General features: G+C 41.2%; 1 protein-coding gene across 1 annotated transcript in view; it reads left to right on the forward strand.

The window, feature by feature from the left end:
* The window catches only part of TTC17 (tetratricopeptide repeat domain 17), a 60,119-nt gene extending 47,753 nt beyond the window's left edge, over positions 1 to 12,366 (forward strand). Inside the window, exons 19-25 of the mRNA XM_074809745.1 lie at positions 918 to 1,083; positions 3,567 to 3,687; positions 4,016 to 4,175; positions 4,655 to 4,738; positions 6,574 to 6,693; positions 8,819 to 8,962; positions 11,275 to 12,366. Coding sequence (XP_074665846.1) covers positions 918 to 1,083; positions 3,567 to 3,687; positions 4,016 to 4,175; positions 4,655 to 4,738; positions 6,574 to 6,693; positions 8,819 to 8,962; positions 11,275 to 11,406 — 927 coding nt within the window. The 3' untranslated portion in view covers positions 11,407 to 12,366. The remainder of the gene's footprint in view (positions 1 to 917; positions 1,084 to 3,566; positions 3,688 to 4,015; positions 4,176 to 4,654; positions 4,739 to 6,573; positions 6,694 to 8,818; positions 8,963 to 11,274) is intronic.
* The last annotated feature ends 3,721 nt before the right edge of the window (positions 12,367 to 16,087 follow it).

A 16,087-nucleotide genomic window follows, 5' to 3' on the forward strand; every position in this document is an offset into this window, starting at 1 on the left:
TTCCCCTGTGGGCCTCAGAGAGCTGGTTCATGGCTTGTGTGAAATGAACCACTAGTTTCCATCTGTCTTCTAAAGGAAAGGCCTCCACATCACTAAAACTGACATCGTTTAGTCTGGAGAAAAGGAGGCGCAGGGGAGACCTTATCGCTCTCTGCAACTACCTGAAAGGAGGTTGTAGCAAGGTCGGTGTCAGTCTTATCTCCCAAGTAGCAAGTGATAGGACAAGAGGAAACAGCCTCAAGTTGTGCCAGGGGAGGTTTAGATTGGATATTGGGAAAAATTTCTTCACTTGAAAGGGTTGTCAAGCATGGAAACAGGCTGCCCAGGGAAGTGGTTGAGTCACCAGCCCTGGAGGTATTTAAAATATGTGTAGATGTGGCACTTAGGGACATGGTTTAGTGATGGAGTTGGCAGCGCTAGGTTAATGGTTGGACTCGATAATCTTAAAGGTCTTTTGGAACCTAAATGATTCTACGATCTTAAGTGTTGATTTTCAGCAGCAAGAGCTTAGGCATTGAATGATGCTGGGTGCTGTCAAACTTCTTGCTCACAGTTACAAAGGAGAAAATTTTCTAACCAGTAGTTCCTGTTAGCATGAAAACAATGAAATATCTGTTGTCATCGAGATACAAACAAAATATATAATAAAAAATGCCTTTTAATTCTCTAGCAGTTCAATTGGTTTTCTTTTATGTTGGAGATTGAAGTTGTGTGCTTTGTTTTCATGGTGTGATGCAGTGAAAGTGAGCAGGCTTAGAGAATGGGTTGAGATGGAAAGGGAGGGGAGAGAGAGAGACAGATGTCGTCTGTAACATCTTTGAAATTGAATCTTTGGGCTAAAACGAGTAGTGTATTGGAGCTGATAATGTTCAAGGTATTTCTCACTGTTAACCTTGCCAATACTGTTCTTTTGGTAGATCACTTTTCAGGTCAAACGTTTAAAGAAACCAAAAGCTGAAAGCTTGGATCTCCAGGAGCCAGTTGGGAGAAATGGGGAAGAAGGGACTAATGGAGAAAATGAAAACTTTTACCAAACTGCCCTGGAGATCAGTGGACCAAAGATACCTTCTCCTGGACCAATAGGTAACCTGCTGCTTCTAGAGAATGCAAGTCGTTTGCAGCTTTTGTGTTACTCTGGTTTATTTCCTTTGCAGCTTTTATATTTATATTTTATATTTATGGTTTATTAGCATAAATATGCATCACAAAGACTACATAGTGAACTATGCCTTCTAGATGAGTACATGGAAAAATTAGAAATCGCTTCCATCTGCACCTTCTTCATGAAGTGCAGTGTAACTTTTATCTGCTGAGTGAAAACTTTCCAGTTAATTCCCAGAACTTTTGGGATGAGGTGGTAAGAGTCGCAAATGAAAGAGGCAGATACTGTGAGAAGTTGTACAAGACAGAGGGGGGTTTAATGATCTTTTTCTTAAACTAACTTCTCTGCCCATTCAGTTTTAGTCAGATGAGAGACACACCTGCAGGGAAACACGCAGGATGAGAGCTTGAATTGATTAGTGACGACACATAAGAGACACAACTCAAAAACAAAAGGTAGAAAACTTGGTCGAATAAAAACAAAATTAAAAAAAAAAAATCAAGTGTTCTGCTGTAATTGGTTTGGTGATAAGAGAAAACTTAGACTAACTTCCAGAAGACTGGAGTTACAGAAAAGTGGAGATTTGCACCAACATAGATGAGGCAGTTTGGAGAGAGAGGTGGAGTTCTTGCTAGCTGAGTAACAGAAATTGGAGAGTGGTCTGTTGTTATGGTGCAGGCTAGTTCCACTGGTGTGTTCAGGCGGACAGAAATCACCAGCACGTAATTGCTTGGGGTGAAGTTTAGAGCTGCTGGAACCTAATGATGCCAAAGAAGAGAACCGAAGGAATTGGCCCCCATACTTTTTGTCTTACCTTGATTTCAATGGAGGTAAAATCTTTATGTCGTAGGGCTGATGTGTAAGCAAAGATGGGTTCTCCAAGACGTTTTAGTCCTTGACAATTTGATGACCTAGAAGGTGATTTCACATTTTCAAGGCTTTTCCATTAAACCTTTAACAAGCTCTTTTTTTAGCAACTGACAAATGTAAGCTGCTGAATTAAATATTTAAATAGGGGGAAGGAATTACATGAAAAAAGACTATCATTTATGAGCACACACCTGTCCTTTCCTTGGTGTATCTCCTCTCCCCGGAGTCACTTTTGTGGCTTTATTACATAGCTTCTCTTGACTGTAAAGTAGTTATCTTCCTAACCCTCCTGTGAGGCAGGGTCCACTGACACCCTCTTTACAAGAACTAAATCATCAAAAGTTTAAGTAACATATTGGAGGTCGCCTGGGGAGTGCCTGGTAGAAGAGGGAGATGATGCTAGCTGTCCTGTGTTTGACTGCCTCTCAGACTACTGAACCGTCTCCGTGTAGTGTTTCCATACCTCTCGTTATCTTTTGCTGTTCATGCAATTAAGAACTCACAGTCAGTTCCCAGCGGTGGTGGTGAGAACTGATCATCTTCCTCTGAAGTTTCCCAGTGTTTCGCAATGTTAATTTTCCTTTAATCAGAATACTTTACAAAAGACATGGTGTTACAGACTTCGTCATTATTTTGCAAAATCACGGTGAAGCATTTTACTATACCTTGGATGGGAAATAGGATTTGCATCCAAATGGGCAAAATTTCAGGTAACTAGAAATAAATACTGAAATACTGCCTACGTAGCTGGTGCGATAGACTGGCACGTTGTTAAACTTGGCTTCCCACTGTGCGAATTTACAGCTACAATGACTTTTTCTTACGTTCCAAACAGTCCGGATGTTTCTGATATGAGAGGAAAACGTTTCCTAACAGTTAACACAAGCTGGATTCCTAGGACTTGGTACAGTAAGGGAAAGATTTCAGTAGGCTTTGGTTCAAATGTGAAGATCAGGTTCTTGTGTCTCCCAATGATCTATTTGTTAACCCAAAGCAAGTTATTTACCTTTCCCTGCCTTGGTTAACTTCTCTGCAAAATGAGATGGCTGAAGTGTAATTGCTTAATAGTTTCAGAAGTGTTGCTATCTTGAGTGTAAGAATGCAGTAAAAGCCACTGTGTCTTAAACAATATTCATTGAAAAGACGCGACAGTATTTTTCACCTGGGATTGTCAGAAGATGGAACAATCAACTTTTATTAGTTTTTACTGTAGCTGTAGAACATAAACGATGACTCATTTACGAACTTTCTTTAAGGGCATTTAAGTAGAGACATTACCTGTAAACAAGAGTGGCGATTGTTCTTAATGCGTAGCTGTTGAAAAAGTGTAACGAAACAGGTTTTAAAAGTCCACCTCCTCATCTGTCTTGCGTAGGATCCAGTTCTGTCTTTGGATTGCACAAGTTCCATTCAGTCCATTTAGGTTCAGGAATGTTCTTAAATCTGGCTGCAGAACCGTGACTTTTATAACGTAAGGAATGTATCTACTGGTATAAAGTATTTTGTAAATCATTGTACTGAAGCAGAATGCCTTTCTGCTTCCAGACAGTTTCTTCAATTTATTTATTTTATTTTTTTTTTTCCCTTTCACAAGGAAAAAGACGTGACTATCGTAGCCTTGGCTGGCCAAGTCCTGATGAATGCCTGAAACTCCGCAGGGTAGAGCTTACAACTGTAGCCAGCACATGGCTTGCTGTTTCTGCTAAAAACATTGAGTAAGTATCTTGTATATGAACCTTAAATAAGTTACAGAAAGCAAGACAGTTACATGGCCTTCAGTAGCATAAACCGAAGATTTTAGTAGTATTTTAAAGTAAGCAAGAACTGCCAGGATTTCAACAAAGTTTGAATACAGTATGTGGTATTTCATCAATACACTTACAAAGAAAAGTGCAAGTGCAGACAGAAGGTCCAGTTTCTCTTGCTTCTTGAGCTACTCAAATGAGGTTCTGCCAGGTTCTGGGCAGTCTCACTAGAGAACTTTGTAATGACTCTTCTTTTTTCTTCTCCTGACTGATTTAACTTGTTCTATGACCTTTGCAGCATTACAGAACACATTGATTTTGCCACGCAGCTGCAAGAACCAGCCATGGAGCCCCTTTGTAACCCAAACCTACCAGCCAGTATGCATACTTTGGACCACCTACAAGGTGTCTCTAGTCGGGCCAGCTTGCATTACACTGGAGAAAGTCAACTGAAAGAGGTATGCCAGAGTTGAAGGCTGTCACTCAGAAATGGCCACACCATGGCTGATTCAAGGCACATTGAGCTCAGTGCCCTGTCTCCAAAAGTGACCTTCAGTGAGTAAATGCCTGAATAAAGCTGTAAGAACAATGCAGGCTGAAAGCCGTATTTTACCAGAGTGTTTTCCCAGCCATCTACAATCTGGGGGAAATCCTAGAACACCGTTAGTGTCTTTGTATTTATAGCTCTTGATGGATGAATTAGTGAAAGAAAAGTCCAACTGAGCATACATAAACTTCTACCATTCTTACTATTCAGTGCCATGGAGTTACAACTCTGTGTGATGATACAGATAGGATTAACTCAAGATAGACAGCGATGTTTAGGTTGGAACAGGTTACACCATTTGTAAAAGGCTGGGGGGAAAAAGCAACCAACAAGTGAGGGACATCTCTTACCAGGTTTTGGCATCTAAGCACTTGTTCTTCCTCTTCACAGGTGCTACAGAATCTTGGCAAAGACCAGTACTCACCACAGTCATTAGAACAAGTTGGTACTCGAATAGCCAAAGCTTTGGAAAAGGTATGTGTAAATGAGAAAAATGAGAAGTCTGGGCTTACCACTCGTGACTGACGTTGTGGTCAATCCAGTCTCAAACCTTGTCTAAAGTCCCAGTCAAGGAATGTGTTAGTAGTTGGACTAAGGATTTGTGTCTATTCAGCATCTGTAATGCCCTCACAGGTATTTTGTTGAGCAGTATCCTGTGCTTACACTGTCAGATGTCTTGCATATCTTTCTACTAAAACCTAAGCTTGTCAGATTTCCCAATGTTTCCAGCCCTGTAGTGAGCAGCATTGCGGGGTGTTGATATTTCAACAGCTCTCAGCCCTCCTCTTTCTTTTTGTGCTACACTGACTTGGAGCTTATGGGAAGTTAAGTTAAGCCATGGCTCAACTCTCCAGTTGTGTTTCTGGTGTGCAGTGGTCAGACAGCTGACAGGCAGGAGCTCTTGTCACAGAATCATCTCGGTTGGAAAAGCCCTTGAAGCTCCTCCAGTCCAACCATGAACCTCACCCTGACCGTTCCCAACTCCGCCAGATCCCTCAGCGCTGGGTCAACCCGACTCTTCAACCCCTCCAGGGATGGGGATTGTCTCTCCCCACTTTTTTCCCCCTTCTCTGCCTACTTCCTTCTACCTCATGCAGTGTTGGGCTGAAGTGTCAGATGCCTTCAGGCAGGCTGTGGCACCACGTCCAAGGCTGCACTCCCTGTTCTCCCCGCAGAAAGCCAAACATCCTAGCTAGATCAAGGCTGCCAAGGACCTCAGCTGAGGTCTTTAGGAGGAGATGATTAGAGGCATAATTTTCCCAGGATCTACGAGGTAGATAAGGATGCAGGGATTGGTGTTATATGCTTACAGCTAGTGGGGAGGATATCCCAAACTACTATAGAAAAGAGGGCTCAGCCAAAAGAGTTTGGTGCCCCTCGCCTATTCTGCCGAAAGCCATCTGAGGAACTTACTGTGCTTTGAAGCTGAAGCCAATATAGCTTTATCACCCAGAAAGTAAAGATGTTACTCTTACGCTCATCTTACCAGACTTAGTTTCTTTTCACTTTAGATGGATACTGACTCTCTCTTACATGCTACAGTTCCCTCTGCAGACAGCAAGCTTTATCCAAATAAGTTGAGAATGTAGCGCTGAGACCAGAAGCAGAATTCTCAGTAAAGCTAGCTGTGTTGGAAATAAAATGCAGTTCTTCTGTCTACCAGTCTCATTCAGTATTCACAAGAGCTAATCAAACAAATCAAGATGGCTACTTATCTAATTGCATATGTGAGCATAAACATTCATTTACTGTATCTGAGTCCACAGAATTCAAGCACATAGTATTTTCCTTTCTAACACGTGACATGGGAGTCAGCCAGCTAGAGGCACCAACCTCAGTCAGCTAGGCTTGTCAGGCTTCTGCCCTGAGCTGCATCCCAGAGCATCCTTTCTCTTTCCCGTGACTACAGAGAGCCTGCAGGTCCAATCAGCTAACTTAGCTGAGTTTTTTTGCTTTGTGTTGGGTAACGTGGATACACATGAGGATGTTCGGCATCAGACAGCTGGTTAGAAGCTGTTGTGGCTGCTGAAACTGTTGCTGCTGTTTAAAGCTATTTAGCTGCTGTTCCTTTCTTAAGAAAATTATGTTGCATTTGGAATTTGTGTTTCGTTTGGCAATCTCATTTACCTGGCTATTGCATATGTGTTGTTTGATAAGAGACTTTCCGCTGCTTTGAAATAGTTTAATGCTGTTTTTAAGTGTAACACCCTCTAACTCAATATATCAAATAAATTGGAAAGAGCAAAAGACAAGAGTATTGTTCACTCCAGGTGTTTACATGACTGGTTTTTGTGTTCTTCTTTTGCCAGAATCAGACTTCCTGGGTCCTCTCTAGCATGGCAGCTCTTTACTGGAGGGTGAAAGGCCAAGGAAAGAAGGCAATTGATTGCTTGCGGCAAGCGTTGCACTACGCGCCCCATCACATGAAGGTGTGTACACGTGTGCCTCTTACTCGGGTGAAATAACGTTTTGCTTGTCACGCTGGAGCTTTCACAGACTATTGTTAAGGCCAACACTGTATCAAGTGTCTATAATGTATTAGATATTAGCTAACTGTGGTGAAACCTCAAGACTTTCACCACCTGTTTAGTGTGGACTGTCTCTCTTTAAAAAATAATAATAAAAAAAAAGACAACTGCGGAAGAGGTTCAGTGGCCTTGCCTACAGTGCAGCGGGTTTGATGCCTCTCTGGGCAATGCAGGCTTGAACTTCCCCCTGGTTTGTAGGGCTTCAAATCTTCATCAGCCTTTGTCTGGACAAGTCTTCCAACCTAAGATGTGGGGAGTGCTTTTAAAGAAGGGAGGAGATGCTATCTAAGCAAAGAACTTAAATGCATAACTCTTAAAGTGTTTGGGCTGTGAATCTCAGCTGGGCACTAGTGCCTGGCTTGGTGCTGCAGTTCTGTGCTTTACTCCAAAAAAAAGTCAGTAAGTTTGGACACAATCTTCTGTTTAGTGTCTCAGTTGACTAAAGTGCTTTCTGCCCTTCATCTTGCCACGTGGCGTGCTGAGCATTATAATGTCTATTCTTACACATCAAGATCCCCCCTGCAAACTGATAAACGCCGTGTAGGCTCCTCACTCAGCATCGCAGATTTCGCTTTGGGACCTGAGCAACAAATTGTGCAGCACTGCAAAAATGTGTACGCCTTTTGGAATCTTGGTCTTAAATCCTTCTCCAAAAACTGAGAGACAAAGTAATTTACACTCTCGGGATATTAGTAGGAGGATTTAGCCATTAACAGTAGAAATGCACGGCCTGTGTATCTGTCCCCCATAACTCTGTCTCTCTGCACTCGTCCTTTTAAAACAAGGTTGGAACCAAGATATAACGCAACAAGCTCTTGCTTATTTTCCTTTCTTTCTGTGTAACTGGGAATGGTTCCTCCCTTAACTGTGTGACTTGTAAGGGTCAGAGTATGGATTGGAAACTACAGTCTGGCAAGACGATGGTGTAGCAGTGCTGTTTTCTAGAAAGGTGATGTGATGTTGCTTGGGACTGGCTGACTGTCTGAGTCTGTGCCTTGTTTTTATCCTCTGTACTGAAGCTGCCTCCAGAGAAAACTGTGGGTCTTGTTTGTAAAGATACAAGTGGAACTCAGGGAGAGTTAGCACTGAATGAACAGCTATTTAATATTTTGTTTTATCCTCCTCTTTGGTTTTATGCACTCTCGCTACTTTATCTTGCCTTTTCTCATGTAAATAAAAGGCAATTCATTTTCCTGTGGGCTTATTTTGTGGTCCTGACTTCCATACTCTCTGCTTTGCAAATATGAATGACTTGTCCACCAAGGGTGCTCCTTGCCTTGTAGAGGTCAAGGAGGCAGGGATCAAATACATCCAAAATTTTTTATTGTCCTGTTGAAGGCACCTAAGACTTGCTACTAAGCAGTATTTTGTCCTCTGAAGGTGTGAAGCCCAGCTCCCCGAGAGTCTGTTACAGCTTTGTCAGTCAGACAAGGTCACAGTCTAGAAGTCCAGGAAATAAAAAACATACCATCAGTGACTAGCTGAGAAAATTTTATTTATAGCTGTTATCCAGCATCATATAGGAATTCTGTGGCAGAGGCAGGATAAGAATCAGTGCATCAGTTGCACTAATGGTTAGACCCTTATCACTTCCCTGCTGTCCCTTTTATTCATATTCCTTCCCCTTTTATGCAAGAGTTGAAGGAGGGTGGTCAAACAAACAGCTTTTCTTGTCTCTGAGAATGCCTCTCATCTTTGGGGAGAAAGCTAGTGTAAGAGCATCTAAAAAATAAAGGCATATACTAGGACACGTGAGTTAATTTTTTAGTTGTTTGCCTGTGCCACAGTAGTGTTTGTCACTATTGTGAGCAGATGTGTGTATGTGAGGTTTTTTTAATTTATAACTCAAGTCCAAATGCCCTTTTCTAGTAGGTCCGACTCCCCACTTTCAAAGTCACTAGATAGTAGAGTGGGCAGTAACCAAGTGAGAGTGGCCAGCTGGTGGAGTCTTCTGTTTGTCTTGCTGATTCTGAGACCGTTTCAATGGAAAGAACCTCACTGTTTATCTCTTGCTCTTCTCTTCCAGGATGTACCACTAATAAGCCTGGCAAACATCTTCCACAATGCAAAACTTTGGAATGATGCCATCATTGTGGCTACCATGGCAGTGGAAATAGCACCACACTTTGTGGTTAATCATTTCACACTGGCAAACGTCTACGTAGCAATGGTGAGTGTGCTGTCACCCGCTTATGGCTTGTCTTTGGTACTCTGTGTGTGTGTTTATGTATACACTTATCTTATTCTCACAAATAATTTTGGAGGAGCAGCATTCAAGAAACGGAGGTAGGATCAACAAGAAAGAATGTTTTGTGAATGCCAAAACTTATTACTCATTTTACTCTTATTTAGTACTTGAAGGCCAACATTTTTATAAACTGGCTTCAAAGAATGTTGTCTGCAAAGGTTTGTAAAGACAGTAGCAAACAATTGATAATTTTGGTTGGCTGCCCATCTAAACACAGGATATTTTTATAATACTGGAAAATGAATGATAAATTGGGTCTCTGTCCTGAAGAGTGGAGCTTAGCATAGTGAGTAAAACCCAGTTCACAGTTGCAATGAACAAACACAAGGGAAGTTTCATTTCAATATCTGGATTATCGACACCCAAAATAATTCACAAATTGAACTCAAATTTCTTCATACTGTCTATATATTCTAATCTGCAATTCGGCTTTCAGCGCTTACTCTGAACACAAAATGTTTGTTCCTTTTAAATGCTGGATTGGTTCTTGTGTGTTTCATCCTTATCTTTAACAGGACGAGTATATCTGAAGGGTAAAAGAGGCACCGTTAAGCTGAGGCATAGCTGACATATATATGTATGTCTGTGTCAAGAATGTTTTCAGTTACACACATTCTTATGTATCCCTGCCAGTTTTCAGCACTTGTCATAGATTTGTCCTTAATGTTTTGCTCCTGTGGTTGAGGGGATCACGGAGATAACAGGGCAAGTTGACCAGGTAATGGTGTATTATGGCTATCAGGGTTGAGAAGGGTTAAAATGCACAGTACTGTCAAACACACAATGGAAACAAGCTGAAGAAAGGCATGGCTTTGTTCTGTTAAAGTATTACTTCTGACAGCTGTTTGAAAGAAATGGAGTAGAAGTTTGATGCCTGAGTTGCCAATGTCTTTTTGAAGTTAGCACAGTGCGTAAGGATAACTTCATTCTCCCGGGATCTGAGAGAGATCTCAGTGAAGCCCCATATTAATTATATGAAATGACTGTAGCAACAGGACAGAATTTATCTTCTGGATCCAATTATACTGACATAAAGACAAGTTAGTTTATTTACATCATATTTAACCTGCTGTATTTGAGAGCTGACTCTGACCAACAGGTTGTAGAAGATGTCGTGCTAATTAACAGTGTAGCGTTACAGAGGCCACGGTTCCTTTAGTTGCAAAATTTTTTAGTAAGTTGCCTTACAAAGGAGAGAGCAGTTGGCCGTGTTAAGGACTGAGAACTTTGGATGGATGCTATAGAAACTTCTGATGTGGGAATCTAAAGGAAGATCAAAATAATGTCAAATCGCAGAAAATGTAAATTATTGCGTCTAAAAATGGAAAAATCTGATTCTTGTTTTCATTGCTGTTTGTCAGTGCTCCCACAAATCCATACAGGATTTTCTGTGTAATTCCTGTTGAAACTGTATTGAAATACACTTTTTTTTAAAATCAAGACTTTACAACTTGCATTGATCTAGTTAGTGCTTATAATGTGGCTAGAAATGAATATTATCTCTACTGGACAAATAAAGTTACTGAGAAAAGGACCGTAAGAGAACAAAAACAGTGTTGAAAGTGACTGAAAAACCCAGAATGTTTTTGGTCTTTTCCCCTCTCGTTTTTCTTCTAATACACCGTGGATGTTGGTGCACTTTCCTAGTTAACAAAAAAGCAGAGTGGCATAGGAAATTAGATTTCAGCTCTATCAAAATAGGTGTTTTTTCAGCACAAATGCTTCTTACTACCATTCCGGAGTCCAGCTTATCCATTGAAATGGTCTGGCTACTGTCTGCTCTTAAAGTTTTGTTTGTTTGTTTTTACTTTGATTAATCTTTTAAAAATAATTTCAAGCTGTTTCTAAAAATGTTGGCTTTTCAGCAAAGTAGTTTCTGCATTGTCCAAGATTTTAAAGCTTTGACCTACTTAAATTCTGACCGAAATCTGTTTTTAAAAGTTACTTTTAAGCAAGAATGCTAAGATCTACAATTAAAAGGAAGAGGTGAGAACTGTGCTAAGCATTGGTCGGTAATGCTTAGCAGGGATTTGACTCCACTACACGGAGTATGCAAAATTGGGTCATTAGCCTAAGAAAATACCAGAGTTATCTGGGGGAGGGGGAAGGAAATCTGTTCCAGTTACTTTTGTGCATTCCGTACTACTCAACTACTTAGGACAGGAAAGGCATAGAAAATGCAGTCACTGGTTTTTAGAATCTCAGTCTCTGCAATCTTCTTTCTTTCTTTACAGGAAGAGTTTGAAAAAGCAATGAAATGGTATGAGTCAACACTAAAACTTCAGCCAGAGTTTGCCCCAGCAAAGAATCGAATCCGCACCATTCAGTGTCATTTACTTATGAAAAAAGAGCGACGGTCTCCTTAGAGATCAGCATCTTTCTCTTTTTTTAAAATGTCATTATTCTCTATTCTGCTTTTAAGTGTGCTAAGATGAATTGATGAATCAAAGTTTTTAACAAGACTTTTAAAAAGAGATGGGATTTGGATTCAAGGGTTCTTTTTTTTTTTTTTTTTTCCTCAAATATAGGAGCATCTTTGGAAAATATATTTCACAGACCATAATTTTAAAACATCCGTGTAAATATTAAACCAAGAAACTTCCATGAGTCTATGACCACCTGTACCAGAACCCAGGCACTGTTAGTTTTTCCTTAATGCTCAGATTGGCATCAGCATCCAAAATAACTTGCTTCATGTCTTACAATCCAAGCCAATGGAAATGCAAAGCACACACCTGTACCAGCTAGTGAGAGGAGATCATCAGCAATTCATCCATGTGACACTCATGCTTTGGCCAGTCTTGGTCACTCCGTACTGCATTAGCTGCTGTTTTGGAAGGAGAGGGGCAGGAGTTTAAACGTTTATAAAAAACATTAGGAACATCAAGCATTTTTGGAATTGTTTATTTCTGTTGAGGGAGGAGGAGGAAATGAGGAGGAGGGAACAGCAGGACACTAAAGTCAAAGTGGTTTTTAATCTTACTTGCAGAAAAAAAAATTTGCTAAAAATCCCAGTAAGATGTTTTATATTTGTCTGTATATTCGTAGCCCTCTGCCACCCTGAATGGTTGATTTACTAATTCTTCGCTCACTGTATTTTTAGCCATTTCAGAATAAGGTGCAAGTTTATGCTCGCTCTGAGCCGTACTTTCAGCTGCCTAGGAGGAGGAGGGAGGCGGTGTCGAGGTATCCTAAGAAAATAAGTCAGGTGGAAGATTTCCAAATCAGTTCTCTCTTTGGTTGGTGGAGGACATGCTTCTCCAGACACCATTGTCGAATCAACAAGGGCACATATTTGAAATAAAATCAATTGGTTATGAACAAAACGCAGCTTCTCCTCTCATCTTTGTGTCGTGCGCCGTTTGCAAGAGTCGAGGTGTGGGGAGCTACAGCCTTTCCTCGGGCAGGAAAGCCTTTAACGCTCCTGATTAGACAGTGATTTTCTGCCTTATCCATGGAAAATTTCCTGCACCTCTGTGCCTGGCTCCTTTTCTGTGGCAGAAGGGAATAAGGGAAGGTTAACTAAATCATCTGCCTGTCACGTAACCTACCCTGCAGCTTTTACTGTTAAACATACTGCTTAGTGATTCTTTTTAAAGAACTAACAATGTTTATGAAGTTACTCTTTTTTTTTTTTTTTCAGTCTTTTTCCTCTTTCAGTGATGCAGATTAAGAGCAAATATGGCAGCGGTGGAAACTATGACGTCAACATAGCTTTTTTAACAATGTAACTTTTTACTTCATAAAAGGATCCCTGAATATTTTTATATATAATTGAAGATGAGCGGTTCTAATGCAAATTTTACCTCTGTTTTTCTGCAAGTGACTTTTGTTCCTCTAGAAAGCCTGACAGAGGTATGAGCAAGTGCCGCTGTTGGGTAGATTTTTATTAAAAATGGGTGAATGTGTTAAATTTTTGTCAACAGAGCCAACAGCATGTCAAAGCCTTCCCTTCCCAAGGCTCCTTGAAGGCTGGATGTTGTTGGCTGGAGATGGGTGTAGCTGTGTGTATAAGCTCCAAGAGGAAGGTGATACACCGCCACTAGGATCATGGACCGGGATAATGAACTACAGAGATTTCTCACATAGAGGTGTGGGAGGGAAACCAGCCAGGCAGGTACGAGTAAACGGAAAGAAGTTCCAGTCGAGCTAGAAAAAAGTTAGATCAAAGGCTTTTCCTTGAACTAAAGCAATGTGCTTTATTTGGTTTTGTTCATGATCTGCTTTATTTTCGTAGTGGTTGATAAATACTTTGGAGTCACTTAAACGTGTTTGGTAAATCTCCCGTTTCGTGTTTTGTAGTTTTAAAATGTAATATGCAAAAAGCTTCTCTTGGTACAGGACGTCCACCTTACCACTTGGTTTCCTAAGGCCTCATATGGTCAAACCAAGTGACTGCCACGTGCTGAACTCTTCTGCTGCATCTGTCTCACTGATGATGAGAGATTTAAGTGAAGAGTAAGGCTGGTTCATAAGAATCCAAAGCAGCAATATGTGGAGCACAGGTGGTCATCCTTGGTTTTGACAAAAGACGGGATTAAAATAGACCTTTTCTGGATCACCAGGGATTATGCTCACGGACAGCACTGATGGGCACTTAAAATTAGCCGTTAATACACGTCAGTTTACATCTTGCTTACTGCAATACTTACTTTATATTAAGAAATGCACCAAGGTGTACTGTGTACCGACATCATACAAAAGGCAGGAACACTTAAGTTTTGTGTGTGTGACCATACTATCAATCGGTACGACCACCAAGGAGCTCGCAGGCTTTTGCTTTTCTTGCTCTGTTCACATTTCCCGTGAATTGGCACCTTCTAAATGGCTCTTGAGAACTGCAGTAGTCTGATTTCATGCAATTTTTTTCTGAATCTTGGTTAAGTGCTGTGAGGGAATGTGTACTGCCCTACTCATAAAATTTGTATGTACAGTGTTCATTTGCTGCTCGGCTACTGTACGCTGTATCTGCCATACAACTCATTTTAAAACAGCCCGTGCTTCCCTTACAACTGTCTTTTCAGAAATTTTAGGTAATTTCTCTAAGTGTACCGCATAAGCAGTACATAAAGCTGAAGCAGGGAGGCAAAAAGATCTGCTCAAGAGCATAAACTTGACCCAACAGCAGCAGTAGAGGGTGTGTCTTAAACATTTTCACCCGTTGATGAATCAACGGGGGAACGCTGGCGCCCGCCCTGGAGAAGGCGAATGGAAGACTAATCTCTGGGTCTTCAACCCTCCTGTATAAATGCAAAGAATGGTGGTTTTGAGTGGTTTGGCCATGTTCAAATGTTAGTCAAAGAAAAACTAATAATCCTGAACTTATGAACAGAAGACAAGTTGGGCAGCATGTTAAAAGGGAAGCCAGTGAATTTTATGGAGCAAAGGTGCAAGTCACTGCAGGAGGAGCTCGCTATTTAAGGATGACATTCATCTTCTTCCATTTCAGCTATTTTAAAGTAAGCTAAGGTAGTTGTCTAGGCTCTGTCTTCAGTAAATGGGAAAGATTATTATCTTGAGAGGATGATCCACCCTTCCTGTTGTAGAACGTGACAAATTGCCTGTTCGAACTGCCTGTTCCTTTCCATTGACTGTTGAGGTACCTTTGACCAGCTGAACTTCGATATGATTTCTTATAATGAGGCTTAATAACTCATTTCATATTGACTGGCTCTGCTAAACATATCGCCAAAGTAGTCTAATTTAAGGGTGACATAACCATAAGTAAATGGCAAAATCCTGTCTTCTCCAAAGAAGTTTTTTTTGCTCAGTTGTTTTCAGAGCATACCCAGAAATGAAGTGTAGGTGGAGAAAAAAGGTTGCCATTTGTTTGCAGATAGCATCATGCTCCTGACATCCAGGGGCTTTTGAGGTCAAAAGCTACAGGAGGAGCAGCAGATACTCCTATCAATGGAGTGGGGGGGTTTCATTCACCAGCAGTGTTTTACTGGTCAGGGCTGCACTGATGCCATACAAAAAAGAAAACCCCAAAATACCATGTTGGCACCCAACGTGACCACAGCATCCCATTCAAACAACAGATTTTACAGTGCAGTAGAGCCTGGGATCTTAATTTCCATCACCTGTGGACACGTTGCATCACTTACGATGGGCATTTTTCGAAACAGACTGAAAATACTAATCAGAAAAGTTTTCTGACGGAGCTTACAACTTTCTCCACTTCCTAACCCGCTCTCTTCCCTCTTGAAGGAAAAAGATGAAAAACAAACAAACAAAATACGTAACATCTCCCTAGCAATTGTATGATGCAGCCGAAGATGCTGTATGAGCTCTCAGTGATGCTTTTGCTTCCTGTGACTGTCGGTAGCTGCCATGAACTTGTCTGGCAGCAGCGTGGGACCTCCTGGGTTTAGACCTGCTTCAGGAAGAGTAACGTTCCTACCCCTGCTGCTGCTCTCCTGTGGGACTTTAGGCAAGGCATTTCCCCTCCTCGCTCTGCCTCCCTTCCTCCCGCATGTTGTCTGATGTCTTTTTAGAACATATGGGGGTTTTTGGAGCTGGAATCATTGCTGTTTACATCTTTGTACGAGAAACAGTTGTAGTGCCAGAGAATACACGTAGTAGCACCACAAGTTAAAAACAACGGTGTGGAGACCTATGAAGCAGGGAATAAGAAGGGTTTAATAGTCTCTGTATCGGCACTGAAAGAGTGAAAATGCTTTAGAAGCACTTCCCTTGGCGTTCGGAAAAATGCAAGCTCCTTCTCTTCGGTGCTACTGGATGTTGTGTGGCAGGTTCAGGGCGGTCCTCCCGTCTCAAGCATCACTTCGAGGTGTCCTTCCAGAGTGCTGCAAGGTTGCCTTGATTTCTGAGAGGACCAGCTGGCCATGTTTGGGTCAATGAGACTCTCTTGAAAGAAATGTCCCCAAAGAGTAAGGTTTGTCACTTGTGGCGTTGCTTCTGTTGATTTTTTTTTCTTTTTTTCCCCTCTTAATTTGCTGAATGTACTCAAGCATGCTGGTGTTGATTCAAACAAAGCAAAAAGATCTATGAACACTGAGGCTTATGAAGTTTTCCTACCAATTT

This window comes from Strix aluco, chromosome 31, assembly GCF_031877795.1.
Source record: "Strix aluco isolate bStrAlu1 chromosome 31, bStrAlu1.hap1, whole genome shotgun sequence".
NCBI classification, from domain to species: Eukaryota; Metazoa; Chordata; class Aves; order Strigiformes; family Strigidae; genus Strix; species Strix aluco.